A 10,989-nucleotide genomic window follows, 5' to 3' on the forward strand; every position below is an offset into this window, starting at 1 on the left:
TTTAAGATATTCGTTTATAAAATGAAGCGAAATGGAATGATTGCTTTTACACATTAAAATGGCTCCATTCCAAAAGAGGACCGAGTGGGTCTACAACCCGACCAAGAACCGAAAACAAGGAAAGTCTCCTTAACAGAACAGATTGTACTTCTCACCCCATCCCCCCCCCCCCTCCCCATCTCCCACACCCTCTCCTCCACCCCCCCCCCCATCTCCCACTCCCTCCCCCCCCCATCTCCCACACCCTCCCCTCCACCCCCCCCCATCTCCCACACCCTCCCCTCCATCTCCCACACCCTCCCCTCCATCTCCCACACCCTCCCCTCCATCTCCCACACCCTCCCCTCCCACACCCTCCCCCCCCCATCTCCCACACCCTCCCCTCCACCCCCCCATCTCCCACACCCTCCCCTCCATCTCCCACACTCCCCTCCACCCCCCCCCCATCGCCCACACCCTCTCCCCTCCATCCCACCCTCCCCCATCCAGCACACCCTCTCCCCTATCTCGATCTCCCCTCCACACCATCTCCATCTCCCCCACCCCCTCATTCCGACCGACCTAACCCTCCTTACTCCCCAGCACCCCCTCCCCCCCCCTCCCCTCCTCTCCTCTCCTCGTTCTTCACCAACACCAAGCCTCCAAAGAGGATCGCAATTTTCAGTCCTCCCAGAGTTGCTGGACCTTCATCTTCATCTCTGGGTCTTGAAGCCAGGGGTGTTCAAGCGCCTGCTGCGTGGTGCAACGTTGTGAAGGGTCCACAGTGAGGAGATGCGTGACCAGGTCACGAGCCGACTGCGATATCGTTTTCCACACCTGTGCATCAAAGGCAACGTGCCGAGACCTGATCTGTTCGGCCATGGACGTGCCCACGGGACATTCGACGAACGGTGAACAACCAGACAGACACCAGAACAGGATGACCCCGAGAGCCCAACAGTCGACCGCCTTACCATAGCCGGTCTTGCTCTTCCCAACATCGAGCACCTCGGGAGCAAGGTAGTGCAGCGTACCGCAGAGGGTGCGTGCAACAGACTGGTCGCCCGCGATGCGAGCAACACCAAAGTCGGTCACCTTAACGAGGGGCTCTTCGGCCATGGACGCCAACAGCACGTTCTGCAGCTTTAGGTCTCGATGAATGATTCCCTGCTCGTTGAGATAATGAACGGCGAGCACTATTTGATAAAAGACGAACTTGCTGCGCTTCTCGCACAGTTCCTTCCTCCGCTTGACCCACTGCGACAGCTCTCCACCCTCGGCGTACTCCAGCACGATGAAGAACGCCTCCTCCGAGTCGCACGCTTCCAGGAAGCGGATGATGCCAGGATGTGCCAATCGCTGCAAAATCGCAGCTTCTGCCTGCACGTTCGTCGTGGGCGCCTCTTGGAGTGCAAGGTCGTGTTTCGGGATCATCTTGATGGCCACCCGTTCGAGCGACCCCACGCAGAACGCGAGGAGAACCCGGCCGAAGACCCCGGTGCCGAGCTCCTTCGTAATCATGTACCTGTCGCGCAAACCCTCGGGAAGCTTGATGCCGTCTTGGCGCATGAGGTTGCAGAAGGTGAGCACGTGGTGCTCGGGCTCACCCAGCGCGATGGTCGCGTAGTTCGGCAGGACGACCTTGTCGTCTCGGCTCAGCAGTTTACCATTCATGTACGTCCCGTTCATGCTGTCGTCTTGGAGGAATGGGTCCCCGTTCAAGAAGATGTGAAAGTGTCTGCTACTGTACGTCTTGTAGCGTTGCGGTTCAGAGTTGTTCTTTGGGAAGGTGTAGTCGCAATTAAAGTCTCTACCGAAAGAATACTCGGTATTCACCAACTCCATCGAGGGGAACCCCTCCAGAATGGGTAAGATGATGCCCCAGGGCGCGACCCGCGATTCCGTGTCTCCTCGTGGCTCTTGGCTCTCGCATTCGGGCTCGGTCCTTTGCGTGCTGACGGTATCAGCACTGCTGCCGGTCCCAGCACTGCTGCTGGTCCCCGCGCCAGAAGAAGGGCCAGAAGAAGGGCCAGAAGCCATCAAGCAAACGCAGCAGATAATAGAGCCGTACACTAAACCAACTCCCACCCGACTTCCGCGGTGTGCGAAGTTCGCTTTCCGTAACTTATTTCGCTCCACCAATCGCTTTTGTGTCACGCCCCTTCGCTCCACCAATCGAATTTGGTTCACGCCCCTTCGCTCAACACATCGCTTTTGTGTCACGCCCCTTCCCTCCACCCACCCTTTTTTCACCACGTGCTTTTCGCATCCACCAATCCCGTAATCAAACGACGCTCTTTCCGTTTCCCGCGCCTGTTATTTTGACAAACTTTTTCGCATGTAGAAAAATATTTGTTATTGAGTGTATTTGTAAATAAATTATACAATTATTGCATTTTAAGTGCGTCACAAAAGGTAGACGTGTGCCGAACCCATGGAAATGGTCTTTCGGGTATTTTGGGTCTTCGGTGGTCTTTTGGATCCTCTGGGCCTTTAAGGGTATTTTGGATCTTTGGGTCTTCGGGGTCTTTTGGGTCTTCGGTGTCTTCAGGGGCTTTTGGGTCTTCATGGTATTTTCGTTCCTCTGGGTCTTTAAGGGTCTTTTTGGGTCTTCGAGGTGTTTTGGGTCTTTGGGTGTTTTGGGTCTTCGGGGTCTTTTGGATCCTATGGGCTTTTAAGGGTATTTTGGGTCTTTGGGGTCTTCAGGTTATTTAAGGGTCTTTGTGGTCTTCAGGGTGTTTTGGGTCTTCTGGGTATTTTGGGTCTTCGGGGTCTTTTGGATCCTAAGGGCCTTTAAGGGTATTTTGGGTCTTTGGGGTATTTTGGGTCTTCAGGTTATTTAAGGGTCTTTGTGGTCTTCATGGTGTTTTGGGTCTTCTGGGTATTTTGGGTCTTCGGGGTCTTTTGGGTCTTCCAGGTGTTTTGGGTCTTTGGGGTGTTTTTGGTCTTCAGGGCCTTTTGGGTCTAGAAACAGATTCTCCCTGATTTTATAGGGATGACATATCAGAATAACCCATCACATTTTGAGCATCATGTGCACCAGGTGGAATGGTTTGTGTATTTTCTCTGGTCAGAACTGACTCAGCCGTGCACCCAGGACCAACTGGTCTAGTTGGTGCTAGAATGTCCAACATTGCCGATTCCACAGAAAGCTGATGTGGTGGTACAAGTTCAGAATCAATACAAACTGATGGCTGTGCCGAAATATGGTCATGAATTTGGTTAACGTTCTGCTTTCACACTTTTCCATCATCAGTTTCAACCATGTAGTTAACTTAGTCAGGTTCACTATGTCAATAAATTATATTTCGTTCAAAATCATGGTAGATTAGCAAACCTATACATTTTTGGAAAGGTTATAGCATAAGGAAACTAAAAATCAATGTTTACATTTGGAGAGATACCTGTATGGCGGCCATTTTGGATTTTCAAAATGGCCACTGTAAAATACATATTTTGTTCTATTTCTGCCTCTAATTACCCTAAAAACTTTTAAAAATATACTAAACCTATATTTTCAGGGACAAGGAATCCAATGAAAGTATCAAATTAGTGCTATGGGGAATGGTAAGGCACGAATCAAAGGTTTTCGACACAGGCAGTCAATGACAAAATATACACAGGCAGTCAATGGCATCAAACATACACGATTACAGAATATGCCATTTAGAGTTCGTCATCACTGTCCTGTGTGTCGTATCCGACAATATAGTCCGCATCGTTTTCACAGTCCGTTCCACACAAGCAAAGGTCGGTCAAATTGATTGGCAAATCGAATTGGTCGAATGGTCGATCGAATCGAATCGAATCGAATTGGTCGAATGGTCGATCGAATCGAATTCGATGAATCGAATCGAATCGAATCGATCGAATTGGTCGAATGGTCGAATTGGTCGAATGGAATTGGTCGATTGGTCGAATTGGTCGAATTGGTCGAATCGAATTGGTCGGAATTGGCAAATGTAAACATTGATTTTCAGATTTTCCATGTAATAACGTTTCCAAAAATGTATAGGTTTGCTAATCTACCATGATTTTGAACGAAAAAACATAGTGAACCTGACTAACTGGTCCTAGTACCACTGAGACAACTGCCGTTGCCCACTTACATTTATGGAAGTAATCGCGTACCATCACAGGCTGTCCGACTTCAAAGGTACAACCAAGCCATGATCTTTCCTGGGAAAACCACATTCCCAAGCTGGCCACCAAAGCTAGTCGCCGACTGGGCATCCTCCGTCGTGCGAAGTCCTTCCTTGGCACACCTGAGCTCCTCACCGCATACAAGGCTTTCATCCGCAGCTCAATGGAATACTGTTCCCCCCTCTGGGCTGGTGCTCCTGCCTCACACCTAGCTCGTCTTCACGCTGTTGAAAGCAAAGCTTTCAGAATCATTGGAATCTCCCACGATGAAGCTTCACTGCCAAAATGAAGATTCTCTGCTCACCTTCACTCTTTCATTCCTCTTTATTCCCACCTCTGGAACAAACTCCCTCACCCTCTTCAATCACTCTCCTCCCTCCAGGTCTTTAAAACAGCCGTTCACCACCATCTCTTACCTTCCCCCATCCAAAACCTTGATCTTTTATACCCCTGCTAATTTCACCCCAGATCCACTTTTTGAAATACCAACTTCTTTCCTGGAAGTCCTAGCAGTGTCCATGTGTTTTGTTTTTTTACCTCTCCCACCCCCCCTCCCCGCCACCCCCTTCCCATGCCCCTCCCCCCAAGCCCTCTCCCTCCCACAGATCTCCCGATGTCTCTGCATGCTCTCCATCTTGTTCTCCCGCTCCCTTTATCATATGTTTTATGTTTTACGTGTCAGTTTGTCTTTTTGTGATCAATGTTAGCTCTTACACGAGCCTCGATCTTGTTTCCAAAAAAAAAAAAAAAGTTTTGGATACGACACAGACACAGACCTACCAGGTCTCAACAAATCCAGTCTAGATCTCAATGAACACCCATACAAACACAGATCGAGTGCGTCGCTAGTTGATGGGTGAACCACATTCCCATAATGGAGCAAAAACACATCAACAATTATTGTTTGCAGAGATGCCCCCCTTTCTCCATGCAAAACACATTATAACAACTTATTGAATGACTCAGCCTGGCCGTTCTTTGCTGATTTGAGATGCTTGACACCATTCTGAGCCATGGAGTAATTGAAAACACCAGAAACAAACTGAGGCCCGTTTTCGGAAACAAACAATTCAGGTATTCCTTTTGTTTACAAAAATTGACCACGGTTTCTCAACTGTATTTTCTGCCTCTGGCCTGTGTTTTCTGCCTTTATTGCACGATAACAACCTCTGGCCACTTGGAGAATGCATTGATTACAACCAAGAACATATTGGTTCTAAATGGGCAAAGTCGACATGAAGACCATGCCATGGCTTGTCCGGGACAGGCCATAAGAACGCCACCCATTGTGGATTGGCAGCATCTGATTGGCATGTAGAGCAATGCCTAATTATACGTTCAATGTCCTTGTCCAGACCAGGCCACCACAAGAGACTACGGGCTGGACCTTTGGTTTTTAGCGACTCCGGTGAGTGGCGCGTAGCTCATCGAGACAACGTTGTCTGAACTTCGGAGGAATCGTTGTTCTCATACCCTACATATCGTTGTTCTCGTTGTTCGAATTATTGTTCTCATACATCCTTGAGCTAAAGACAGCTCTGATGCCTTAGACGTATAGGATTGATACTCAGGTGTTAAAGGCAGGTCATTCCAACTACCAGTGGAGTTTGCCTGTATGGTCCAGGTGAGTACAGGCTCCTGAGCTGATTCAACAGCCACCTGCTTAGCTGTGACAGGCCCACACTAGATCTGGCCCAGTGTGAACACATCAACCGATCAGACAATTCAGATGCAAGGCAAGCGAGACAGACCGTCACACTAACGACCACCAGAGAGCTTCGTGTGAATCAGCCAATCACGACCGAGAAGGGATGGTCCACTTTCTCGAACCACATATAACCTGAGATCCGCATGTCAGCTCTGATAGCTCATGGAGACATCAGTTACCCCAATGAGCTTTATTTTCTCAGTGCAGTCGGTGCACAGTGTGAGGTCCGAACTGAAGAGCTTCACACCGCTCAGAATACGAGAGCTCTGCTCACTTATGATGGAGACTGTAGCACCACTGTCGACTTGGAATGTGATACGAGCATTGTTAATCTCCACGTCTATTGTTATTACCCTGTGCTCGCGAGGCGAAAAGCGGGGTTAAGCATTCACCTGCGTACGTGTGCCGTGTGCCGTGTGCCGTACGCGTCTGCATTTAAAAAAATCATTTTCTCGGCAATCGTTGGTCTGCTTGACACGAAATTTTACCATAGAAGTGCCTCTGCCAGTAGAATTGTTTTATTCACAATTATGACGTCATAGGTCACGTGGTACAGACGCCATCTTGGAAAAAAAAGTTACACATCTATATCTCCCAAACCCCTCAATGGAAAAAATGTGAACATGGCTCATTGTCAACTACTCCCCTTGGGGAATAAGATATGTTAATGATGATGTCATCGGTGCCTTCAGTATGACGTCATAATTCGACAAGTACAACACTTATCCGATCATTGTGATTTTTTTTTCTCAGCAACTGTTGGTCTGATGGGCACGAAATTGTCACCATAGGAGCGCCTCCTCATGTATAATATTTTAATGATAACCATGACGTCATAGGTCATGTGGTACAGGCGCCATCTTGGAAAAACCGAAAAATGTTGCACCTCTATATCTCCAAAACCGCTGCATGGCAAAAATTGAAACATGGCTCTTTGAAAAGAACTCCATATGGGGAATAGGTGTTGTTAACGATGACGTCATTGGTGCCATCATTATGACGTCATAATTCGACAGGGACAACGCTTAGTCTGATCAGTTTGAAATGTATTGAGCGTGATCTATGCAACAATTATATTAGAGAATATAAATTTATGATGTCATCGCTTACGTGGTCTGGCAGCCATATTGGATCAAAGAAAAAAAATGTTCAAAAACAGAAGAGTTGGCTGGCAACAAGTTGACTGCGCAGGGTAAGTATTCTATGAATACCATCTAGTTGGTTGAGCTTTTGGATTTCCCACTGAATAAAGACAACCATTAGTTAAATATCTTGACCTGGGTCGTCATCATCGTCCATGAGGTGTGCGGTGGTTGATGCAACTCAACAGAGGCTTTTGAGATTGTCCACCTGACACTTTAAACACACTGTCCTTATAGGGGCAAGCACGGCAGAAATGTTGCAGCCCCAACATGCCTGAGTGGGCGCCTCGTCACCTGGCTGGAATTCTTGTTACGGTGGCCCACAGTATTCCCTTGTGTGTTGTTTCTTAACGATGGTTGATTTTGGAATCTGAGGCAAACTGAACCATGCTGACCTCCCTGGTCTTACCGGTGATGACTCGTACATCTTTGAGGGACTATTCGACGGCCGTTGCTGTTTCAACTCCATCGAAAAATGTAATGGACAGCAAAGGACAGCAAAGAAAGAAGAATGGCCTTCATGATTTCATTGTCGACGCCATTTGTGATTCAATAGAACTCCAATTATTCACCAAAAGTTCAAAATCGTAGCCACTGAATGCAGGAACTTTATCATGAATACTGACTCGATTTTAGCCATCCGCCATCCTTGTCGCCAACTGTGGTGTTCACAGACAATACGTGAAACGAGAGATGAGACGAGGCCCGAGACACAAGCAAGCAATGTGCTTTATTACTAGTGGTTCTGAACACGCACGGCCCAGCAGGCGGCGCTCAAGCATCTACATATCTACATCTACATGTGTCTGCGTACATCTACACAGGGCCGGCGCTACCATTAGGCCAACTAGGCAGCCGCCTAGGGCGCAGACATCAGAGGGGCGCATTACTGAACTTGTAGCGATAGCTCGAAGACTTCCAAAGTCTATGCCGCCACAAGAAGTACTTCTCTTCATGCTACAACAAAAACTCCTGGATAATGTGCCTAATGTTTCCGTTGCTTTAGGGATCCTTCTCACACTTCCAGTATCAGTGGCAAGTGGTGAACGTAGTTTCTCAAAGCTCAAAGTTATAAAAACTTCCATACGCTCCACAATGTTGGAAAATAGACGAGTTGGCTTGGCAACCATATCAATTGAACATGCCCAGGCATCAGCACTTGATCTGGTTGAATTTGTAACAAAATTTGCAAAGGGAAAGGCACGCAAAGTGAGATGTTGATGTGTCTGAAATTGAAACTTTTATGAGACGTTTTTAACTCTGTTTGTCTGTTTTTTTGTTTGTTTCTCTGTCTGACTGTAAGCGAAGTATTGTGGTGACATGACGGGTTGGTTACGCCAAGTATCCTTAAATGGTATATACCTGTATACTTAAAGGTGTGTGCAGTAAAAGGTTTGAATGTTGTGTTGCCAATGGCTGAGGTTTGCATTATACCGAGTGCCCTTTACTGCAAAATGATTTGTGTGCCAAAATATTTTATTTTGTATTTGCGAAATTTAATCAAAGATTTATTATTTAAAATTTTGATTTTGCATATATAAAACTTATTGCTCAAACCAAAAACTGTTTTGTTTATCTGTAAATTCCATTCACACACTCATAAAGGGCCCACTTTCTATAGTTTGCATTGCAAACCACATGTCGTGTCATATTTTTTTAAGTGAACCCATTTGCCCCAAAGCGTGGGGTAACAGGGTAAGGGTACAGGGTAACAGTGGCCACTGCCATATTAATGGATATTGCGCATTTAATATTGGTGCTGTTGGCATCTTACCTTACGTATTCTTGCAATTTAAAATAAATGTAGCAGTTTCAAGTTTTCTGCTTTTTATTTTTTCTACAAAACATCTTTTAAATAATCGAAGTTGGCAAAAAAAAAATTGGGGGGGGGGAGGGGGGAGGGGGATGCAAGTAGCTGGCCTTGCCTCGGGCGCAAAATAGTCTGGCGCCGGCCCTGCATCTACATACAGCACTCATGCATATATCAATCACTGATCTACGTATAGCACACCAGGGAGTTACATTCACCACATAGGAGATGCCTAGCATAGTTACAGTGCCTTCAGAAAGTATTCACACCCCTTGACTTTTTTCGTATTTTGTTATGTTACAGCCTGAAATGAAAATCGTTTAAATTAAGTTTTTTTGTCACTGATCTACACATAATACCCCATAATGTCAAAGTGGAATTAATTATTTTAATTTTTTTTACAGAATAATAAAAAATAAAAAGCTGAAATGTCTTGAGTCAATAAGTATTCAGCCCCTTTGCTATGACACTCCAAATTGAGATCAGGTGCATACAATTTCCTTTGATCATCCTTGAGATGTCTCTACAACTTGATTGGAGTACACCTATGGCCAAAGAAATTGATTGGACATGATTTAGAAAGAAACACACCCTTCTATATAAGGTCACACAGTTTTTTTTGTTTTTTTTGTTATACTAAGTCGAGGCTTATGTAAGAGCTAATACATAGAACATGTAATAGTTGTAATACAGGGAGTGGGAAACAAGAGGTTGAGAGAGAGGGAAGCACAACTACAGCAAAGAACAGGGACATCGGGCGATCTGTGTAAGGGAGAGGGCTGGGGCGGGGTACACTGGATAAACAAGATGGACACTACAGGGTATTTCAGGAAAGAAAACGGAATTTGAAGGAGGTGGATTTGGGGTTGGATTAACGGGGGCAGAAAAGATCAAGGTTTTGGATGGGGGAAGACAAGAGATGTTGGTGGACAGCTGTTTTGAAGACCTGGTGGGAGGGGTGGGATTGAAATGGGAGTTTGTTCCAGAGGCGGGGAAAAAGAGGAATGAAAGAGTGAAGGTGAGCAGAGAGTTTTGATTTTGGCAGTTTCACCAGAAGAGGGTTGCAGGCAGATCTTGTGCGTACTGTAGCAATATTTGGGGGACAGAGCACAGACAGAGCACAGGGAGCTAGGCCGGAGAAGAGCCGGTAGAATACAGAAAGACCACCAACCTGCCTGCGGTGAGTAAGTGAAAAGCCCTTGTTTTATCCTGCACTCACGCAAAACGTACTTGCTTGTAACATCAACAGTTTCATCAGTAACTTGCAACTAGTCAGGTTCACTATGTTAACAAATATAATCTCGTTCAAAATTTTGGGAGATTAACAAACCTGTACATTTTTGGAATCATCAGAGCATGGAGAATCCGAAAATCAATGTTGGCATTTGCACAGACACAGATTTTGGATTTTCAAAATGGCCGCCATAAAATACATATTTTGCGCTATCTCGGCTTCTAGTCGACCTAGAAACTTAATTAAATATGCTAATCCTGTGTTTTCTGGGTCAAGGAATCCAATAAAGGCCTCAAAATAGTGCTCAGGATTATAGAAAAGCAACAAACAAAGGTAATTGAAAACCATTGTCTTTATATTTGTGATATAACTGTATTACATAATACATGATATTGCAAGTCCTTTGAAGTTATAGGTATGGGTTTATAAAGCAAGAAATCAGCCTTGTTAGTATCAGATTGAACTATAAGTCCTATACACAGGATCTACTAGGTCTATACCGTTCAGGTTTCCCATGATGTCACTGCCATTTCCCCAACATATGAATTATAACGTGTGAATTCCCAACATTAATTACATGTGAATTACAACATGTGAATTCCAAACATAACATTTCCCTCCCTTTTTTAAGAACAATTAGCCAACCACATAATCCTTCATCCATGTGGGCTGTTACTTAGCCCTTTGAGGTCGCTGAACATCTTGAGGAACCCTTGGAGGTGCAGGTGTGTCTGCAAGCCCGTTGTCAATCACTGTTGGCTCATGCCAGGAAAGAGGAGAAATGCTCCCCTGTCCTTGCCCGACCGATGATACAAGAACCTTTCTCAAGCGATTCGCCTGCCATCGTGATCCATCGTGCAGGTGATAGGTCACTTCTCCAAATCTCTTAATGATTTGCAATGGGTCCGACCATGGAGGCTGTAGCTTGTTGCGACGCCGAGGCAGCCAAACACGCATCCAGTCCAGCTCCCGT

At 46.1% G+C, this 10,989-nt stretch overlaps 1 protein-coding gene across 1 annotated transcript; it reads right to left on the minus strand.

The window, feature by feature from the left end:
- Positions 1-637: 637 nt before the first annotated feature.
- Positions 638-2,071, minus strand: LOC137430575 (serine/threonine-protein kinase Chk2). The gene has a single exon (XM_068121393.2). The coding sequence runs from the start codon at positions 2,017-2,019 to the stop codon at positions 661-663; it is 1,359 nt and encodes a 452-aa protein (XP_067977494.2). The 5' UTR covers positions 2,020-2,071; the 3' UTR covers positions 638-660.
- Between the last annotated feature and the right edge of the window lie 8,918 nt (positions 2,072-10,989).

Source organism: Myxine glutinosa, chromosome 7, assembly GCF_964187855.1.
Source record: "Myxine glutinosa chromosome 7, kmMyxGlut1.1, whole genome shotgun sequence".
In the NCBI taxonomy this organism is placed as follows: domain Eukaryota; kingdom Metazoa; phylum Chordata; class Myxini; order Myxiniformes; family Myxinidae; genus Myxine; species Myxine glutinosa.

Excerpts from the sequence above, each read along its gene's own strand:
- LOC137430575 (XM_068121393.2), bottom strand. The coding sequence starts at position 2,019 with ATGGCTTCTGGCCCTTCTTCTGGCCCTTCTTCTGGCGCGGGGACCAGC.